This window comes from Bactrocera oleae, chromosome 3 (genome assembly GCF_042242935.1).
Source record: "Bactrocera oleae isolate idBacOlea1 chromosome 3, idBacOlea1, whole genome shotgun sequence".
NCBI classification, from domain to species: Eukaryota; Metazoa; Arthropoda; class Insecta; order Diptera; family Tephritidae; genus Bactrocera; species Bactrocera oleae.
Genome location: NC_091537.1, coordinates 22156689 through 22178523, shown reverse-complemented (window position 1 = coordinate 22178523; position 21835 = coordinate 22156689). Strand labels below are relative to the sequence as shown.

The 21835-nt window shown below is 34.9% G+C and overlaps 1 protein-coding gene across 1 annotated transcript; it reads right to left on the bottom strand.

Moving 5' to 3' along the window:
• Positions 1 to 3545: 3545 nt before the first annotated feature.
• On the bottom strand, positions 3546 to 16437 carry LOC106618015 (uncharacterized). Its single transcript, XM_014235522.3, has 6 exons — positions 15641 to 16437; positions 6013 to 7859; positions 5220 to 5577; positions 4535 to 5140; positions 4137 to 4471; positions 3546 to 4074 (listed from the first exon to the last, which is right to left on the bottom strand). The coding sequence occupies exons 2-6, from the start codon at positions 7303 to 7305 to the stop codon at positions 3862 to 3864; spliced, it is 2805 nt and encodes a 934-aa protein (XP_014090997.2). The 5' UTR covers positions 7306 to 7859; positions 15641 to 16437; the 3' UTR covers positions 3546 to 3861.
• Positions 16438 to 21835: the final 5398 nt, after the last annotated feature.

The following is a 21835-nucleotide window of genomic DNA, read 5'->3' as shown; positions in this document are numbered from 1 at the left end:
AACGTGCGAGGACTCTCACGATTGTTAACAAATGCTGATGCTAGGCACATAGTCAGAAGACTCACTACAGCGGTTAATAGAACACTGCAATCGCCATAAATAAGACTGTCAGCGAATGGACCGCTTGGAGAGCTCATTAAACAAAAGAAACCTGCTTTATCTAATAAAAATATTAACGCGCGTCTAAAGTTTTGTAAGGAACATAAAAAGTGGTCCATAGAAGACTGGAAAAAGCTTATCTGGTCGGCTGAATCGAAAATCACTCGTTTCCAATCGGATGGCAAACAGTACTACTGGCGTCACCCACATGAAAACCTTCAACGACATCATGTGCGAGAGACTGTAAAATACGGTGACGGCCGTCTCATGGTATGGGGGTGCTTCATTTGGTGGAACATTGGTCCGTTAGTAAAAATCACTGGAAAAAAAATACTATTTGAATAGTCTACAATCAAATTTATCGGACTTTATGGAGAAGTGTGCTTATCCAAATGAAGAGATCGTTTTTCAACAGGATAACGATGCGAAACACACCGCCATTCTTACTCACTGGCTCCAATGTAAACGATTTCAGCTCATCCAACCGATTGGAAATTTGTGAGCAATTGTAAACAGGAGATTGTGCAAATATCGAACAGCGCCAATCAATATGGAGGAGCTATGGAGCAGAGAACAAATCGAATGGAGAAGTATACCGAAGGAAAAATAGAACATTTAGTTGAAAGTATGCCGAGACGTGTAAAAAATGTAATTAAATACAAAGATCTTCGGATCAAGTATTAAATAATGTAATTTTAGGCCATTTACTTTTTACGTGCAAAACTGTACTTAATGAGATATTAGTATGTAGTTATGTATATAAGTTTTGTTTTTTAAAGAAAAAATCTTAAAGAGAAAATTCAATTATAAAATCTTTCAGAATTTCTTCTTCGCTTCAAGAATTGAAAGGAAAAAAAAATTATGTGCACTAAATTTCATAGAAATTAAAAAATGCTTCCGGAGATATGGCCTATTTTCTAACATAATGAAAAAAAAACTGGAGCTTGATTGTTAATGAGATACCAATTTCTTTTGAAAAAATTCTGCGAATATTAATAAGTTTCTTTATGAGCCGGTCTCTTGCGAACCTAAATTCCTACTAGGCCATAGAAGCACTGAAGTCGTCTGAAAAAGGCGGACGAAAACATGAAATAGTCCAGAAAATAATTTGAAACATCATAACCAAGGAACGTGTTGAAGATATCATTCATGAACTTTTGGGTAATGGACTCCTTGCATGATAAATTAATGAAAATTATGATAAATTTATATGCAATGGCACATCGAATTACTTACAGATGCACGGTATTCTCCAGATCTGGTCCCAGTGACTTTTTCATAGACTTGAAGAGAATGGTTGCTGAAAAGAAATCGCCGAGACTGAGGCATGTCTGGCAGCAAACATGGCCTTACTAAATAACACTAACATTTCAACATATGGTATACATTGAAAACTAAGGAAAAACTACATAATTTGGCATTATAATTTTTTTCGCATTCAACGTACGGGATTTGATAGCAGCAGAGTTTTCCAGTTTTTTCTACTCTCAGATATATTTGAATACTAAACAAGAAAAAGGTTAATTTTATATAGCAACTATAGGTATAAGCATAACTACTAGTTAAATCTAAAAATTTAACTGACTAACGGTTTGCATATAACAAAAAACGTTGTGCTAGGTATTTCTATTCATGTGGTTTAATATAAACCACCTTAAAATCGAATTAAGGTTACTTAACAGGGAAAATATAAATTTTATTAAGATCTTGTATGGCAGCTATATGCTATAGTACCCCGATCTAAAAAAATTGTTCTCAGATTGTAGTGTTGCCTTGAAAAATAATCCATGCCAAATTTCGTGAAGATAGTATGCCAATTAAAAGTTTTCCATATAAGAACTTGATTTTGATCGGTCATCTTGTATGGTAGCTACCTACATGTTGCAATGACATGTCTAAATCGACTCAGCTCGTCACGCTGATCATTTGCATGTATACTTTATGGGATCTTCGACGTTTGCTTTTGGGTTTTACAAACATCGTAGCGAACTTAATATACCCTATTTAGAGTCCCCTTAGAGAGCAGAAAATTATTTCAAGGGAATAGAATATATAGACTAGATCAATGTCCGAGATGATCTTCATATGCAAGCGGCTTCTTCTTCGCTGTCAACGACCATAAAAGTCAACTTTTCACAGATTAAAAGGTTTGCAGTTTTTAATAAACAAAATGTTTATTAATTAAGAGTTTAACGTGGGGAGTCTCCTGTAAAGACGTCACAGCACTTGTCTTCTGTGACAAACGTGGTAAAACAGTTAAGCAATATTCCCTTCGATGCAGAGCATTGGATCTTCCAGCAAGATTTTGCTCCAGCACACAAGGAGAACCCCCCCAGCAGTAGCTTAAATATAATATTCCTGGTTTTATAGTTGCAGATGATTGGCTGTCTGAAAGTTCAATTTGATTCCATTGGGCTGCAGAATTGTAGAGCATGGCTTGTTGAAGATCCCACCGAAATTTGGAGAGTTTCAAAATATTTTTGGTTTGAGAATCGTCGTCAATACCATTAGAAATTTTGCGTGCTGCTAGTGATCAATGGCCGAAGCGTTTCAGCGCTTGTGTGAAAGCAAAATATAATATAACCATTTCGAATAAGATTTTGTATATCGCTCATTTAATATTAAATAAAATTAACTTAATTGAAAAATTTATTATAGTTTCATTTTTATAACAGCCTGAACTTGTAACAGAACTTATGGCAGGTCTAAGCGTATTTTAAATTTGATGTAAATGTTTCTATTTGTACATGTCTTTATGTAATTATGGAACCTAGTCATCTAACAAAATCACGTACTATCGTTAAATGCCTCTACTTAATAGTATACTTGCTATCCAGCATATTTCTTCATTTCGTTCAGTCATATAATTTCTTGCATTTTCAATCTAAACACCCAAATTTTTATAAATCTTTGGCAAATCCCTTATCGAAAATCTTCTAGAACCGCATATATTTAAATTGATCTTTAAAACTGAAATGGCTTTTTCTATATACAGCCCAGATAAAAGCCAGATTAGGGAAGATTACGTTTTCTCGGCTGAAATTGAGATTACTTACCAAATTAAACAGCACGATGCTTTAAGGTGTCCATATTATATTTATTGCTGACGCGCAGAGTATAAATATAATAACATTTATATAATTCACTAAAATTTTTACAAATTCTGATCTTTAAAGGACTTTAAGGAGCTTGTAGTCGGCAAGGCTTATCTAATATTCCATCTAAACAAGATTTTCTGCTTGTTCTAACCTAAAATAACCTTTAGTTGTACGAAATATATTATAAAACTACATTGTTTACTTTTACTTTTCGAGTTTATAATAAAATAAAGTTATTATTTACAGCATTGCATATTAAAACATAACCTTAAAATCAACTACACATGATAAGAAGAGTATGAATCAAGAAATATAATAAACATTTTCTTTAAAATATGTAAATATTTATATATATCCGTAGATATAGTTGTAACAATAAAAATACTAAAAATATAAATGTCTTTTTTGTTTAAAACAAGCAACGACATAGGTACGCAGTAAATAAGCTAAATATATATTCATTACTATATATAATGCTTAAATGTAGAAAAGAATATTGGAAAAGTATAGCCAGGTGAGTATAGAACAACAAGAAAAATACAATACTATGTAGGACTTAACCAAAACACACACACACACGCGCTGTACAGTTAGATAAAATTGAAAGTGTGCAACAATAAAAAATTCAAGTAGCCATTACGATGCCGTTGTTGTTATTGCAACATTAGGTTTTCACCTTTCTCTTTATTGTTGTACGTGTCAAGGAGCGTTTATCCGTACGTATTGTCGTCGCTGCCGGCGTCGTCGATTGCGTGCGCACACTCCGCCTACGGCTTGAAGGACCGTCTGTGCTGCTGCGCATTGTTGTTGTTGTCGAACTGCGCTGCTCCTTGTAGATACACAGCAGCTCATCAGCACCATCTGGACAGTCAATTTTCTGCAAATACAATCAACACTTTACCAAGCACTTCAGAGTGAATCTTCGTAGCATAAGCTCACCTTGTCGCAGAGTTGATTGACTGTGATGCACTCACCGCTCACACAACGCAATTGATGGGGCGCACAAGTGTTTGCCGGCGCTTTTTTGCTCTTGTTGTCGTCATTATCTATGTCGTCTTTGGATGTGCTGACCGGTTCGGTAGTGACGGCGATGCGCATTGAGGCGGCCGGTTGCAGAGGTGTGGTGGCACCAAAGGACACTTTATTGCCGCTGATCAAGCTATTATTGTTGTGATTTGTTGTTGCGAGACGTGAGGTGGTGGCAGCCGAAGAGTACTTGAATTTATTCTCCGTATCGCTAGTCATCATGATTTCCTTGCTATCACGGAAGTTCACTGCAAAATATATATGAACATTTGTGAGATAATAAAGAGTGGGAGTAAGACTCAAAAGCTCACCGAAACCTTTTGGCCCATCACCGGGAACACTGTTTGTCACATCTTCGGTAGATATGCCGCTAGTGCGATTGGTGATTTCATGCACCTGAAACTTCGTGCCATTCTCATCGTCCGTAGCTGCCGTGATGTAGGTATATAAACCTTCATTAGTTTGATTGGGCGATAGGAAACTAGCATAGGAGAATACGCGTGGGAATGAATTTAAAGCAGCTTCATCGAAAGTGACCGCTGTTTCATCTCCGGAACCGTACTCATCACACTCCTCCTCATCAGATCCATCGAAGCAGTCATATTTCAAATCACAGCGCACCGACTCGGGCACACACTTCTCATTAGAGCGGCAGCGGAACTCATCCTGATGATCGCAAATCAAACAGCTCTCTTCGTCCTCGCCAGCAGCGCAATCCTTAATATTATCACACTGCCATTGTTGCGGTATGCAGGTGCGGTCATAGCAAGCGAATTCGTTGTCGTAGCAGTAATCGCGTCTTCTCGTGGGATCTTCACATTTGTGCGGATCGTTGGAGTCGGGGTAGATATTGCAGTCAAACAGCTCGTTGAGCGCGTCCCAATTGGCTATGACGATGGAGCAGGCTTCGAGTACGGCTTTAACAGAAAGGGATAGACATTAAAAGAAAACAACAACTTTAAACTGATTTTTCTATAATTTATTGGTAGTAAGTACCTTTGCAAATCCTCCGACAAGGTGGCAATATACCAATATGCGAAGGTCTGCATTCCGGTTCTAGTGTTACACAAATAAACTCGAGCGCACGTGTTGAACAATTCGATTCTACTAGCTGCTGAAAAGCTTGTTGATCGTTAAACTGTAATTTAGTTGTGGAATTATATGTTAAATCATAGTCCAGGATACCCTGACACATCGGCAGCGTGGTTGAGTAACAACCGTTATCTTGCGCGGTGGTACGGAAGCCTGATGACATGGAATGTGTTGGCTTAGATTTTGCAAGCGGTGGTATCGTGGGTGATACCTTAGCCAAAGACTTAGTTGTTGGGGTAAAGGGTTGATATGGTGAAAGGCCCTGTATGAGAAAAATATGGTAGTATAAATAAAAGGAAGTATTTGTAGACATCTTCACTTTATGCAATTAAAAGAATCCATGAAGTGTCTTTACTTGGTTGTAACTATTAATATTATTTTCTCCTCAAGCTTTTGCTAGACTGAGATTGAAATGTCTCTGATGTCGTCCCTTCGCTAAATCGAGCGAATTGGAAATAATATATTAGTCTTTTTCTGAGATCATAGAGGACCGGTGTTTCAACTATTCAAGTGGGATCTTCGAGAACTCCGGCGCAGGGATCTGTACCGTGGGGGGAGGTTAGGACCTTATCTAATATTAACATAATCTCAGCCCTACATCCATATAGAAAGAACATGAATGCTTGCAGATTCAGAGCGCATAAGTCCAAAACTGATTAGAGTAATATACAAAATTATCGAATGCAATGGTACTTACATTATTAAAGAGCCTCAAAATGCGGTGACCCTCTTCAATGGGCACACCAAAGCTGTTCTGATGTCCATTAAAACCGCTGTAATGCAGCACATTAGTAGGTATCAGAGCCGCTTCGGCGCTGGCATATGTCGTGGTTTCGGACATAGTCTCATCTCTGTCTTTATCAACATCCGCTTTGTGCTGCTTTTTGTCGCCGACGACGACACCTTTCGAAGGCACCACATACTTGAATGTTGTCAGTTGTTGCTGCTTGGGCGGTTGGCGCGCTTGAGTGCTAATTGCACGTAAAATCGTCGATTCCTGTAGGTGTTGCTGATTGTGGTCTGTGGTTACAACTATGGTTGAATTGGTGGTGCTGGTTGCCGGAGTAGTTGTTGTGGTTGCAATGCTTTCATCAACACGCTGCCACACGTCCACTGTGTTTGCAACAAAGTTGATGAGCTGCGCTTCATTATCGGCTAACTGTGCCTCCTTGCTGACTTCCTGCCGTCGTCGCTGGTAACGCTCCCGCGCCACGCTCACATCGTGCAGCCAAATGCAATAGGTGATGAGACCGAAGAATAGCAATGTGCTCGCTAAAAATATGATGGGCCAGCGTAGATATTTCCAACGACCGAAACGCTGTAGATATGTGCGCAGCACCGGCAACGGGGGCGGTTGTTTCATACTCGTCGCATCTTGTGTGTCCAGATAGTAGTTGCCGGTGAGTGGATACTTGTAGCGGCGCATTTGCAATTCGGCCAGATTTTCCGGACTGCTGATCATACTAATGCGATATTTGCGGTGGCAGTTATCCGACGTTGCTGCGGCATCCCTGCCATTTGAGGTGTGTCTAATGCCGTCATTCAAATCGCTGGTCGTTTGCCGTTTGTCATTGTTGTTGCCACCCCAACTGCTGCGCAGCGTGGAAGCTCGTGAGTAGCCATAATTTGCATTCAGGTCACTGCTCGCATGTAGACTGCTATTATTATTGCTGTTATTATTGTTGTTGCCATTACTAGTGGTGTGCTGGTGTTCATTAGTGGTCACTGTTTGTATGCTGATATTCAGGCCGTGTGGATATTTGGTCGCTTGCCGACGCAGACCCTCAGCTGTGCGTCCACTCATATGCCCGAATTTCGCTGATTCTAGTTTTTTACTCGGCCTCTCGCTGTTGCTGTGGGCATCGTTTTGATGTTTTCTGCTGCTGACCATGTAATTGTTTGGTTTGATAGTCTCGGCCATATTTATGGCCATTGCAGAAGCGTTAGTATCGCATTCAATGGCATCTCGGCCGCCAGTCGAGCTAGCCATTATGCCTTCAACTATTCACCTGTTGTGCTTTTGAAGTTTTGCCGGTGCTAATCGATTTCGCAAAGTTAAATCAGCGATCTGCTGTTGCTTCGACGCTTACAACACACATACAAACACACTCACACCGTAAGCGTGTGCACAAGAAGTCACCAAAAATGAAAATGTCAATTGCGCTTCGGGTGAGAAAGAGTTGAAGCTACAGAATAGTCAAATGAAGCTACGATGCGAATAGCCATGAGTGCACTTATAGGCACGGCTTTGTTAGCGGGATTTGCTGGCTATTGCACTTTGATTTCGATTACGTAAGTGAACGCATCTTTGGCACGCCAACCAACCAGTTAGACGGTATGGCGTAAGTATCGGCTCGTTATTTATTGATGTTCGGCGAAGTTCTGCTGTAGTTAAGATGTCGATTGCAACTCATTGCTAGCTTTAACCACGCTATTTACTAATTTTATCTGCTTTTCTTATGTGTTTGGTGATTCGCTAAGGCTATGGGGACGTGCGTTGCAGTAATACTAGTGTGGCAGTAATTTTTTTATTCTTTCGCGTTGCTGTAGAATAGAAAAAGAGGCAAAGCAAACAATAAGGCTTTGATGAGATGAAAACTATTAAAAAGTGATAAAATTATAATAACTTATTTAATTTGCTCAATAAAATCAAGTAAAATCGTATTTTTTAATGGCGTTTCTTCAATCAAGAATATATTGTACATATATAGATTTAATCTACAAGGACGCCACCTTGATTGAATTTCTTTGCGAAGATTTTGTTCACGGTTGCTTGTAACACCTAAAACCAGGAACTACATTACTATTTTAAACCGAGTTCGACTTTATACCGATCTTCTTATGTTACATTGGAAAATGTGCGAAATCGAACCGCAACTACGCCTACTTCCCATATATCACAATTTTAAATTCTATCTGATTCTTTCACTTTACTGTGTAATCAATTACCAAAGAAGATATCGGAATCAAACTTTGTACAAAGAGTGCCTTTGAAGCTAAAAGCTGTTGAAATCGGATAACTTTGCAAGCCTTCAGATACCGAATTAATCTGCGAGACATATGTTGTTATGGAAATTTGAAGAAAATTTTGGTTTTTGTCAAAGTGTGTCGAACTGTCAAAAATGGATAAAAACGGGTCAATAATTTCCCTATGGGGAATAGGAAATATACATATTTCATACCCTGAACAGGGTATATTAAGTTTGCCACAAAGTTTGTGACACCTAGCAGGAAGCATCGGACACCCCATAAAATATATACATATATATATACGATCAGCCTGACGAGCTGAGTCGATTTAGCCATGTCCATCTCTCTGTCCGTCTGTCTGTATATATGCAAACTAGCCCCTTAGTTTGTGGGATATAGATATGAAGTTTTGCACCCGGTTCTAACCAACCGACATACAAACTGAAGGATCGAAATAAAGTGCTTATATGGAAAACTTTTTCATTTGATGAGATATTTTCAAGGAATTTGGCATGGGTTATTGTTCAAGGCAACGGTGCAATCTTCGAAGTAGTTGAGATCGAGTCCCTATAGATATAGTTGGCATTACATTTATATCTTCGGTGCAACCGAAGTTTACGTTTTTTATTGCTAAACTTCCGGTTCCGGGATCTTACCATATACCGTATATATAGGTAAATATGTGAGTTTTCTTAATGCAATTTAGAGAGCGTGTCTTTTTAATAAAAGTGTGTACTTGTGCCTAAAATAGATAAAATTCCGAGAAAATTTCTCCTATTATTAATTATAATATTGTTCATTTGGTGAGGTGTCTTAATGAAACTCAGAGAACATCGTTTTCTAGTAATAATATTTCGTGGTGCCCCCATATACCTAATATAAGTATTTCAAACTTCTGAACCTTGATCTAAACCTCATAACCTTTATATAATGATTCCTGATTCTCTAGTTGATTTTTTCCTCTTATACCAACATATCAAATTCTGTCCTTTTCGTTGAGTTTATATCACACACATTCAGTTGAGTTAGCAATATAATTTAATTAAGGTACCCCATATAATTGTGATCCATACACGGTTTCGCCAAACGATGAATTTTAAAATATTTTCAACATTCTTTTTTTTGTCCGTAAAGTTGTTCCAATACCTTAAAATATTAGCTCGCGCGTTTTAAAATGTTTGGTTACACCCGAACTTGGCGCCTCCTTACTTTTTGGCATATATTTTTCAATCTAAAATATTCAGCTTAGTATGCTTTCTATTGTTTTATACAATAATACCGTTATGTACGTTTTATTGCCACATGTTGCTACCAGGCGCACCTTCGTCATATTAGGTTGCGCTTAAAAACCAATTATTCAACAAAATAACGAGCAAATCTGTCTGAAATTCACGATGTTATTATTTGCTGTTTTAATTTTACCATCGAATTTTTCGAAATGTTATCAAAAACCAATTTTATTACAACTTACGAAACACCAAAAACATCGTTAACTGCACAACAACAACAAAACATAAAATTTTCGTTTTGGAACTCCTCATTGACTTATAACTAAGAAGTATGAGAATTAAAACAACAAAACTGAAACAAATAAAATCGCAAATAAAAATCTGCTCGGTTGTCAAACTATTTGACTATTTGTGCCTCCATCAGCTTGGTGCTGTAGACAACACCACCGCATCCGTCACGACCACCAGCCGCAACTTGCTTGCGGCGAATCGCTGTCTGCATCATCCAAAAACCCACAACAAAAAACAAAAAAAAAAAATACAAAACAAACCTACAGTTCCCACCATCAATGAAAGCGAATGCTGGTCCAAGTTATTGGCCAAGAAGAGAAAAAAAACCCACGAATTTGCCATGAAGATTTGTCCGTCTGCAATAGCTGCAAAATTGTTAGTTTGCAATGCAAACACTTATGTATTTAAATACATATATTCTTGTATATATGTACTATGTTTGTGTGTATGAATGGAGCTGCAAAGAAGTCAATTGTCCTGGTCAACAGCTCTGTGGTTGCGGTAGTCACTCGGTACTTCGTACATATGTACTTATGTATGTACAAGTATGTATACGAATAAAATCTGTGCATATTTCTGTCGTGGTTGCTGTTGTTGCAATTGTTGGCAGCCGTGCCGCTTAGCTGCCAAATTGGCTGGTGGTTGACCCTTTTACTTGACTTCTCATTTCGTTTCGTCTATGAAATTGTGATTCGATTCATTCCGACGATTTGTTTATTATGGAAGTGTCTGACAAAGTAACTGGCTGAAGTACACAGTTGAGGGTACGAATAAATGATGGAAGTGGTATATATTTGCATGTACTCGTAAATATGCAGGTCTGTAAGTAAGCAAACGTGCTAGCAATGCCTTTTGACAGGTCTTTTGAACAAATACTGGGTAGAACCGTGATCCATGACCAGTCGTTCGATTACATATTATATAATATGTGCATGTATAGTAGTGATTTGTGGCGTTTCATGATGATTGTATGCATGTATAACCTCGAAAGGATTTCAAATTTTAAAGAATTTGCTTAAGTTTTCTCAAATTCTTGAATGAAGTATTCCCTAAAATAGTTGTCACTTTCCTTGACCTAGTGAATTTAAGCATATACCAATTAAATGGATCGGATTTACTTAACTGAATCTATGAGTAGACGGCTTTCGAACTCTAATAAAATTCAATAACTTATTTTTTACCTTAACCTATATCACTCATTCTTAAGCTTTACCTTTATATTTAGGCAATTAAGTATGTGTATAAAAATCATATAATTCAAGTGGTATTACCTGATAGTAGTACCAAAAATAATAATAATCATTTACTACCAAGACACAATTTTGAAATTGTTTTTCTAAAATTTGAATTAATCTATATGTGATATCGGTAAAAGATTTTTTAAGAATTCTAAAATATATTCGATAAATTCTAATCTATTATATAGGGGGAACCAAATTCCGTAAATTCTCAAATGTTAAACTGCAACTACTCGCAGCTGGGTTAGACGAAGGAATGCGAAGTACACGTTTTGACAAATAAAATTCAAGCAAAGGCCGATAAGATAATTCTAACGAAATAATGGTTCTTCGATTATAGCGCCGAAAGGAAGGATGGACTCTAACTGTTAATCTTCTTATACAAAATTTATTCTCCGCGTAGTTTTTGTTTCCGGAATATTTTTGAAGCGAATTTTCAACTGCAACCCGATGCATTTTAAAGAGCTTAAGTAACGAGGAACACTTCACCTAACAACTATCAAGCCGCATAAAGCACAACATTTTTCTTCAGTTTGCAACAGGTCCAAATATAACTATTTTTGAGTTACCGATTACAAAACGTCTCGGAAAGTTTACATATTTTGAGTACGCATATTTTTTAGTTATTTAAGTGTAAGTAAGTATTTAACTTCTAAACGGAGTAGGTTAGGTTAGGTCGTAAGAGTGATCCTCGCATCCATTCCACTTGGACTACTGTGAACGGTAGTCCTTTGTGAACGATGAAGCGTTTTGAGCTTATCACCAATTTGTTAAGGCGACTAATATCAATCCTAAACACTTCGCTAGGTTCGTCGAAGGTGTGTCTACCGAAATGTTTCAACCTCAGTCTGGCCAAAGCTGGACAGTTGAGCGGAAAATGCCGAAATGATAATACCTCGCCTACATCCATACAGCTTTGGCAATTTACAACCAACAAGATATGTATGTAGACTCACATGTAAGTCTGTGAGACAATGTACAGTCAGAGCACTTACCATTGCGGTGAGTTTAACCTTGCTATTAGCAAACATATCAGAGGACCTCTTGCGTGTCATTATATGCCAGAAGGATCTCTCAGCCACATAAGCTCTGGTTTTTGATCAGCGCCAGCTTACGGGAAGTTCATAGATCTAATGGGGGATCGCGAGATGACAACGGAGTACCGACTCATTCCTAATCAGATGAAATTGGGGTAAGGCTGCTCTCTTTAGCAATTTCATCGGCCTTGCTTTTGCACTAAACACAATTAGTAACGGCAGTATTTCTACATATATTATGAAAAAGTACATATTTTTATACATCTATATTATATGTTCATCTGCTTGATGCACTGGAATCATGAATTCTCTTAAGTTTTAAGGAATTTTTCAACTTATGAGAAAGAAATGTGGCGTCAAACCCTTTTAGCGTTATATGTTTACACGACTATTGGAGGTTATATTATATAGGTATATATATATATATATATATGAAAATTGTGAGGTTTCTTAAAGACGCGGATTTGTATGCCAATAATCCAAATCAGCGTAGCCACACCGACCCATAGGGGAATTGGTGAGTATTTTGTATTGAAATTATAAATCACCAAGTCGTAAGTTTTAACTTGTCATTAAAAATGCTCTGTAAGGCTTTACATTTGTGATCCAATTGTGAGCTAATCACGGGATAATATTCACACTTTAGTGAAGATGCAAGCTCCGAATTATTATTATAGACTTCAAACGAGGATGTTAAAGACACTAACTGCAAAAAATTTGCAGAATTATTGCATGAGCGGAAAAAGAAGTTGATTAAAATAGCTGGTACCAAAAATGTTTCGGAAGAAAGAGTTAGGGAGATCGTTCAAGAATATTGGAGGTGAATTTGGTAAAGCGCCAGCTTACGATAGATACTATAATGCATTGTCTCAAATGAATAAAAACGATCATAAAATTGCCTTGAATTTTTACAAAATCTAGCGTAAAATTTGGATCTGGCTCAATAGAATTGTAGCAGGCAAGAAATCGCTGAGACTGTTGGTTATTTTGGATCAAAGGACCAGGCGTACAAAAATTATATCATAATGTAGGTTGATCGCTATAATCGATGTATTGCTTTCGGTAGCTGAAAAGAACTGTTTTTTTTTTTTCAAATAATACGAACTTTTCGGCCTGCCTATTCCCACATTCTTAAAAAGTTGATCAGTTCGATGGAATTCTAATAATATATTAACTCAAATTGCTTGGTCTCAACTTGTCTCAGCATATGCTAAGTCTGTTGAGTTTCCACATGGCAGCTGTATTAAAATACCGCAGTATGCCATCGACCTTCATGCAGCATTTAGATTCAAAACTAATTTCACTCAAGAATTATATTTTAATTATTGTAGACATACAATTCGATTCATATGTGTATATATGTACATTAGGGTGGAGCGAAAATGTTTTTGCTTAGCCTGGGGGTAAAATCTGTAGATTATAAAAAAAGATCTAACTAATCTGGACAAAAAAAAATTATTTTTGGTTTAAACTCTTAACATTTATATAAAATACACCGAATTTGACAGTTTTTGACTCACAATTTATTTTAACGCTTAAGGAAAGCATGTTTCGTTTAAAACTTTTTTGTAAACTCCAATAATGATCACAAAAATTTTCTTAAAGTTGATAACTTTGAATTGGCCAGAAAGAGAACTCTCACAGATTCTAGAACACTTATCAACAATTTTTTACGAAATAAAAATTTTAACTCGAGAATTTACTTTAAAACTGGGTGGGTACTTTTTTTTCTCCAAAAATTTTCTTTTTTTATAATCTACAGATTTTACCCTCAGGCTAAGTAAAAAAAAAATTTTTCGCTCCACCCTAATGCACATACATATATCTGGATGTATACTCGGACACACATATGATTTATTACACGCTCTTGACTAATAATTTTGTTTAATTTATCATTAGTTGTGTTTAAATTGTCGTGTTTCGAATGTTTTGAATGCAAGTATTGAATTTTTGTTGCAGCAAACGAAGCGTTGCATGATTTCAATATGTGGCGAGAAAAACTAGGCGATTTTCCTTAATAATAAAGTAAGCAATTAAACGTTGTACAAAGATTTCTTCATATGGTCAGTTGTTGGTAAACGGACGAGTATATTGTTTGTGCGAACATTTGTGCTCGTTTGCATTACCATGCATGTAAGTGCATATTTATGGTATATGCTTGAAAATACTTCTACATGCTCCTCGCTGCATTCAATAATTATTGTATGAAATATATTATATACTATACGTAATATCAAACAGTAGCTCAAGTGAATGCATTGATTTACGGCGTTGATCCGATTTAAATGATCAGCGCTGGAGCCGCCAATGACGACAACGGCGGCGGGTGGATTATGCTATTTATTACCTAATGCTATAAGCTTACCTATATACATACATATGTATGTATATGTGTATATGCATTTCAGCTATATATCGCTTCGATTTTGCTACATACTTCACCTTTGGCGCTGTGACTTGACTTATTCACAAGCCTTTTATTGGCGAACGAGCAGCTTAAATTTCGATTTCATTTTATTAGATCTTTTTTAAAGTACTTTATTATAGCCATGTGTGTATGTTATGTATTTTTGTGTGTACGTATGTGTGTGGACATTATGAACGCTCATATGCGCTTAAGATTTTGCAATAGCATGGCGCTTTGCCTATTTTTTTTTTATAATGTTCATGTTGTACTATTTGTTGTTGTTGTTTTTTTATTAATAAACTCAGCGACAATGGAGTATGAGTCAATGGATTATTGTGGTTGGAATTGGTGTCGCGCAAAATAAGATACATTAATATGGGATTTGTATATTTTTGTAAAAATAAATAATTTAAATTTTTTAATTTTAATGTTTGCCAACAATTATTTAATAATTTTTTTTATTTGCTTTATTTAATTATTAATTAATTTTTTATTGTTTTAATATTTTTAAAACTCTTTTAAATTTTTTTATTTGTTTATTACATGTATGTTTTGTTAAATTTTTTTGCAATGAAGTATTTAACTTTATTTAAAAATTTTTAAATATAATTTTTTATTATTTTATATTTTAATAAATATTTTTTTATTAAAAATTTAATTTTAATATTTAATTAATTATAGTTTATAATTTTTGCCATTCTTTTTCATATTTGTTTAATTATTTCATTTTGTTATTTAATTATTGATTTAATATTTTTCCATATCTTTAATTGTGTAATAATATTAAATTCTTTCAATTTTTCTATTATTATTAATTTATTTTTTCTAATTTTGCCGAATATTTTTGCAATTAAATTTTTTTTTGTCAGTATTTTTAATTATTTTAAAATAAGTTTTTTTTAATTTTGTAAAATATTTTTACGATCAAACTATTTTTGCTGTTAATTTTTTTGATATATTTTTTATTTTAAATTTAATTTTTTAATTTTACCAATTTTTTTTAATATATGTAATTAAAAATAAATTTTTAATTTTTTTGTGTTTTTAATGACATTCTTGCAGAATGCACTGTATCTGCGCAATTTAAACCGAATTCTTTACACAGCGTTTCACACACATACATATTTACCTTTATATTTACTTTTTTGCTCACCTGCAATTTTTTCCACCACTTAATGAATGCAAATTTTAATTGTTTTCCCATTGAAAGTCTCTACACGTTATTGCTGTTGCTGCGGCTGCAAAGCACGGCTTTTTAGGGTCTCACACTTGCTTGGATAATTTTCACATTTTCGTTATGAATGAGTTTACATTGATGAATCGTAGCGTGGGTACTTTGATTTTTTATAATCTCTTGTATACTTTTTTGCTGGTTTTTTGAGGGATCTCGTGGTAATTAATGATAATTTTTATCAATTTTTATTTTAAATTATTTATACAACACAGCTTATTGCAAAATAAGTAATACACTACATAATTGATTAAATTAATTAATTTCAAAATCACATTTCAAAATTTTAAAAATTGTTCAATTAAAATCTTTTAAATTCCACATTAGCTTACCAACACCTTTTAAATTTGCTATATAAAACCGTTGCGTTTGAGCGCTGCGCCTGCAAAACCGCGACTAAACCCATAAGCACCAAGCTAAACAAATTTGACTAAAGTAGAGGCATGAATATCTCACCGCATATTTGTGGCGTTCTTCTGAGCAAATTGCAGACTCACACACACACATGTGTTGGTGTTTGGTAGCAGGTTCACATAACTGATTGCTCTGCCACTATTTTTTACTATTTTTTTCGAGTGTATATTTACAATATCCGCACTACAACTTTACTTTTAACATCGGCTTCAACTTTGCCTTTAGCCAGACTTACGCTATGCACACACTTTACCCAAACGACCGAGCGAGCGCGCTGTCGTCATTCGTCGAACCGCTCAAGTCGAGTCTCAGCAGTCAGCTGCAGCATTGAGTGAGTTGAGCTTTAATTTCAATTTCAGTTTTAATCTTGACTTCGATTATAGTCGGTTTGGCTTTCAGTTTCGTTTTCATTCTTTACAAAGTGCAGAGATGCTTGTGGTAAAGAGAGGAAACAGGCATGCATGGGTTAATACCATTATTGACAATTTGTACATTGTAAATATTTATAACATAGATAATTCAACAGGTTTCTAAGGATGTGGAAGGCCCTCTACCCTCCACACACTGCGAGGTTTTAGGTTGTTCTTACTCGATTGGTTTATTATGCCTTTAAAAGTCGGAACGAGGTAGGTTAGAGTTGTTTTTGAACTTGAAGAAATTTAAGGATGGGGATATAACAAAAAAAAAAATTATATATATCTATCTTGGATAAGGTGACCCTATTTAGATATGTATTTATTGGTCATGGAAATAACTTTAAAATGAATCAATCAGTTGTTTTGGTTAGGTTTTATGCTTTTATTTCCAGCAATTTCTGTGTTGCAAATAATATTAAAAATAAGAAGAACACTAAGTAAGTCGGCTTAAAAGCTCTAATAGCTTTTGTTTAAGTCACGAATACTTTAGCGCTTTTTAAATGAGGTAATAAAGTGATAAGTGCTTTTGTTTTTACCAAAAACTACGCTCATATACATACATAACTACATATATTTCCGATCTAGAAAGCTTTTTTATTTCTCATAGATATCGAAAATGAACTTATTTTTAATTCTAATATTTTCAGTGTTCTGAAGGAGGAGATAATTTTAACCAATTTTTCTAATGAAATTCATATCTAAACTAGTGCGGGTTCATCTTAAAAAAATATTGAACATAATCTATATTGTTAAGGTCCAAATAGGCTCCACATTTTTTTCATATGCATATATATAAAAAATATGAATTATAACTGTTCAGGTCTCACGATAAAATTTTTTTTCAAACTTGTATACCATCCAATACTAAGATCATATATGTATACTTCATTTTGTATGTACATAGTTCAACGTTTTTGAGGCAATAAAATTGACAAAAACTTCATAAACCTTTTGTATCTAAACTAGTGAGAACTCAATCATTCATAATATTTAAGTTCATATAGGTTCTACAAAAAAACTTGATCTTAAAGGTAGGACAACAATTAAAATAAAGTTCCATATCTAAGCCAGTGAGATCTCATCTTAATAACTAAACCAGTAATTTTCCACAATATAGTGAACTTTCAAATAAATATATTTCTTGATCAAATATAACATTTAAAAATTGTTTTTTTTTAAGGCTGAATACTAAATACCTATACATAGGACTTATAACCATCATTTAATGAAAATATAGCATGAAAAAATAAGCTTCATGAAGATCAAACTTAATAATATTATTTTTATTGTAAATTTATAAAAAGTCCGTAAATGGTATACAAATTAAACTTGTTAGCGGCGAGCTTGGCGCCATGGGAGCAACCATTAGCAGTATGTTCGGCAAAGTCTCTCAAGTTGTTGAGTCTTACCTCAACCACTTCTAATTTTTTATGCTCACCACACTTCGCAGACTCTTCGAACAAGCGCTTCGGCTCGGAATACCAAACAACCGGGCAACTTAGCTACCAACAAATTCATATTAAATGTGGTTTATTGGTGCATTGTGTTAGCTCGATCCTTAATGCAACATATATACATATATACAACCATATATATATGTATACATATATACATACATTTATAATACATATGTATGTATATACAATGTCCACGGCACAAACCTAAAGTAAATATCTCTGAGCATTTTTTCATGACACCGCGCTATTGTATCACTGCAGCTTGTAATTATATACACTTGCGCTTTTTAATCGGCATTTATGCGCTTGTTGTGTACTGACTGACGCATGCGCATAGCTGAAACTAATTGACAATCATACATACATATGTACATAAGTATATATTTCTGTATATACTTATTCGTGTGCTGTTGGAAACTTGATTGGCTGCCTGGCTGAGAAATTAAATGTTTGATAGGGTTTTCAATAGATTTAATTGAATTATAACGGTTTACTGGCTTGGACCATTAAACTGATGCTTATCGTTGACTTTGTTTGCCACTAATTACCGTTAAATACACCTTTTTAGCCCAAATTATAGTAATGCTTTATTACAGTTACATGTTTGCGGTGACCTCTACTATTCTTTTTTTATTGTTGTGGATCATTTTTAATACTTTCAATTCATTGTTTGCCGAAAAGAGTGAAGGTCAAAGGCTAATTAAGGTAAAGTGTAAGTTTTAATTATATTTATGTTAAATGCAACAAAGATTTATAAAAAGAAGACTTATGTCTAAATGGTATTGGGTAATGTATATATTTATAAAAGTGGAAAACAGGGAGTTTAAAGCTGCCATATTCTTCGATTTCCCATACACCTTTTTGTATAATGTATTAACTTAACGAAAATTTAAAAAATTATGTTGTTATCATATATCTTGTGCACCGCTTTTTCCAGTATGTATATCCGGTCTTATCTCGGTAATAATGCGCCAAATGTTGGTACCGAATTGGTCGATGTTAACTCACTTATAAGCAAAGGCCGTTGAGAAGCGGTACGTCAACTCTTAAAAAGTAGTCAAAAAAATCTAGGATCTGTTTTTGTTAGTTTTCGGTTATTATTCGGTCATTCGGTCATTAAAATTTCGCCCCAGTACAGTTCTACGAATTTTATGACTTGTTGCAGCCTTTTACTGGAAATATTCCGAATTTAGACTACATATTGAAATTGCGATATGTATCCGAAAAATGGTGAAGAGACTCAGAATAGTATGGTTGACTCCGTATTATTTTAATAACGGATATACCTATAATGTCACGACATGCAAACGGCTTTGAGAATTGTTCGTATTCCATAAGAGGTGTTTTTGATGTAAATGTAGATGTCACACAGGACGCGACTTTTAAAAGAAAATTACATCTATGACTCTAGGGACTTACATACTTTCAACTTTAGCAGAATATTGTGGCTTCCTTCCATATTATTAAAAAGATTGATGAAATTTATTTAATTTATTAATTTTAGACACTTAAACGTCAACAATAAAAAAAGTAAACAGATACAGCCGATAGAATAGCACATTAAAAAAACATACCTCGCCGTGTTATATTTGTCGTATTTCACTTTTGTATGGGAAACAACAACAGTGTTGATATGACCGTCATAAAAAAATAATACAATACGACGATATGACATAATATGACACCTTGTGAATACCCTAATTATATAAATGATCAGCATGACAAGCTAAGTCGATTTAGTCATAAATTTAGCACAAATATAACTCAATACCCTAGCGCTATTCTCTGTAACGGAAGATTTGACAAATGTTATACATAAGAGCAACTAACTTTTTTGTGCAGTAGTGTCGAGATAACAAATCGCTCACACATATATCAGGGCTGAGCAAGCATATATGGTAAACTCAAAGAGCATAGTAGAATCTTAACATTCAAATTATTTACATTATACAGGCCTTTTAATTTACAGGAAAGTGTGAGGTATATCTTCAATCTGATAATTTTATTTTTAAAATAGTTACCGCCTACAGAAAATGGTTAACCTGAGCAAAAGGAATGCAAGACATCGAAAACATTTTCTGAATTAGGAATAAAATAGTCTTATTCAGATTGCACTTAAACAGCCGCAAACACCAATATTCTTATCTTCATTACTACTGGAAAAATTACATATATTACATTTATAGTTTTTACGATTTTTTAATGAATTTTGAAATAAATATTAGCTGCATACCACTTCGCTGTAATTTTCGAATCTAATAATTCCAGATTAGTCTTTACTTCACGTAGAAGCTGCTCCTTCATTGCCATTAACTCACTTTGCAATCTTAGAAATAATCAAAAATAAAAGTAAAACTTCGAAGTGATATTAATGCGTATTAAATAAATTAGTCCTTACCGTAGATTATAGTTTTCTAATTTGAGACTCAAGTGCTCCAATAAATCGTCATCACAAAGATAGGTGACAAATGGCTAAATGGAAAGCACACAAAAAGAAATTTTAAAATCAATATATTTTATTTAATTAAGGTTAAATACCGCATCATTGGCGCTACTTTGAGAAGGTGTCGAACATTACACCGAATACAAAAGTTGTCCACACAAAATGGACAAAAATATCAAACTATGCGCCATTCTCCAGAGTTTCAGTCAAACTGAATGCGAAATTGATGATTGCGTTGTAAATACTCGCACTTGAGTGAAGAATTATATTGTTTTTATAAATTTATTACTATGCCGAGAATCATTTTGTTAGCAAATCTGTGTATATGTATGTACTTATGCATGTACTTACTCGATTTAATAGTATGTCAACAGTTGAAACGGACTCTTAGTTTTGTTTTTTTGGATTTTAGAAAAATTTAAAAAGAGCAATAGCGGCCAGTAAATTGATTACAGATTTTAGAAGAGAAGTACGCAGTGAAATAAAAAGTGATGTTGTATAAAATATAGACTTGGCTCGCCCATTGGCGAACTGTCAAAAATTGGTTTAGAGAGTTTAAAAGTGATCGCACGTCTGGCAACAAGCGCAAACCTGAGACCACTTCATATTGGTGTTTGCGGCTGTTTAAGTGCAATCTGAATAAGACTATTTTATTCCTAATTCAGAAAATGTTTTCGATGTCTTGCATTCCTTTGCTCAGGTTAGCCATTTTCTGTAGGCGGTAACTTGTTTAAAAATAAAATTATCAGATTGAAGATATACCTCACACTTTCCAGATGGGTTTCCTAGACGCCTGTAAATTAAAAGGCCTGTATAATATAAATAATTTGAATGTATTCTACTATGCTCTTTGAGTTTACCATATATGCTTGCTCAGCCCTGATATATGTGTGAGCGATTTGTTATCTCGACACTACTGCACAAAAAGGTTAGTTGCTCTTATGTATAACATTTGTCAAATCTTCCGTTACAGAGAATAGCGCTAGGGTATCGAGTTATATTTGTGCTAAATTTTTACTAAATTCAGGACTAAATCGACTTAGCTCATCACGCTGGCCAATTATATAATATGAGGAAAACCTCAACCAAAAGTCAACGTAGTTTAGTGGAAGTTGATGTTGAATATACTCTAGCTGAACGAACGTGCCGACAGTGGTTGCACGATTTAAAAGTGGTGATTTTGGCTTGGAAAACGAAGAACGTACTGGGCAGCCCAATGTCCATCGTGATAACGCTCGGTCTCATGTTGCAAGACCGGTTAAAAACTATTTAGAAAATAGCGGATGAGAAGTTTTGCCTCTCCCGCCTTACAGCTCAGAAATTGCGCATGGTATTAAAAATTGGCTTGATTCTTTCTTGGTAGTCAAGTCGGCACAGTTCTTTCGGG

Coding starts and splice junctions, on each gene's coding strand:
- LOC106618015 (XM_014235522.3), bottom strand. CDS start 7,305: ATGGCTAGCTCGACTGGCGGCCGAGATGCCATTGAATGCGATACTAAC. Junction 4,472..4,534: donor TGATGGGCCAAAAGGTTTCG/GTGAGCTTTTGA, acceptor TATATTTTGCAG/TGAACTTCCGTGATAGCAAG. Junction 4,075..4,136: donor TCAATCAACTCTGCGACAAG/GTGAGCTTATGC, acceptor TTGTATTTGCAG/AAAATTGACTGTCCAGATGG.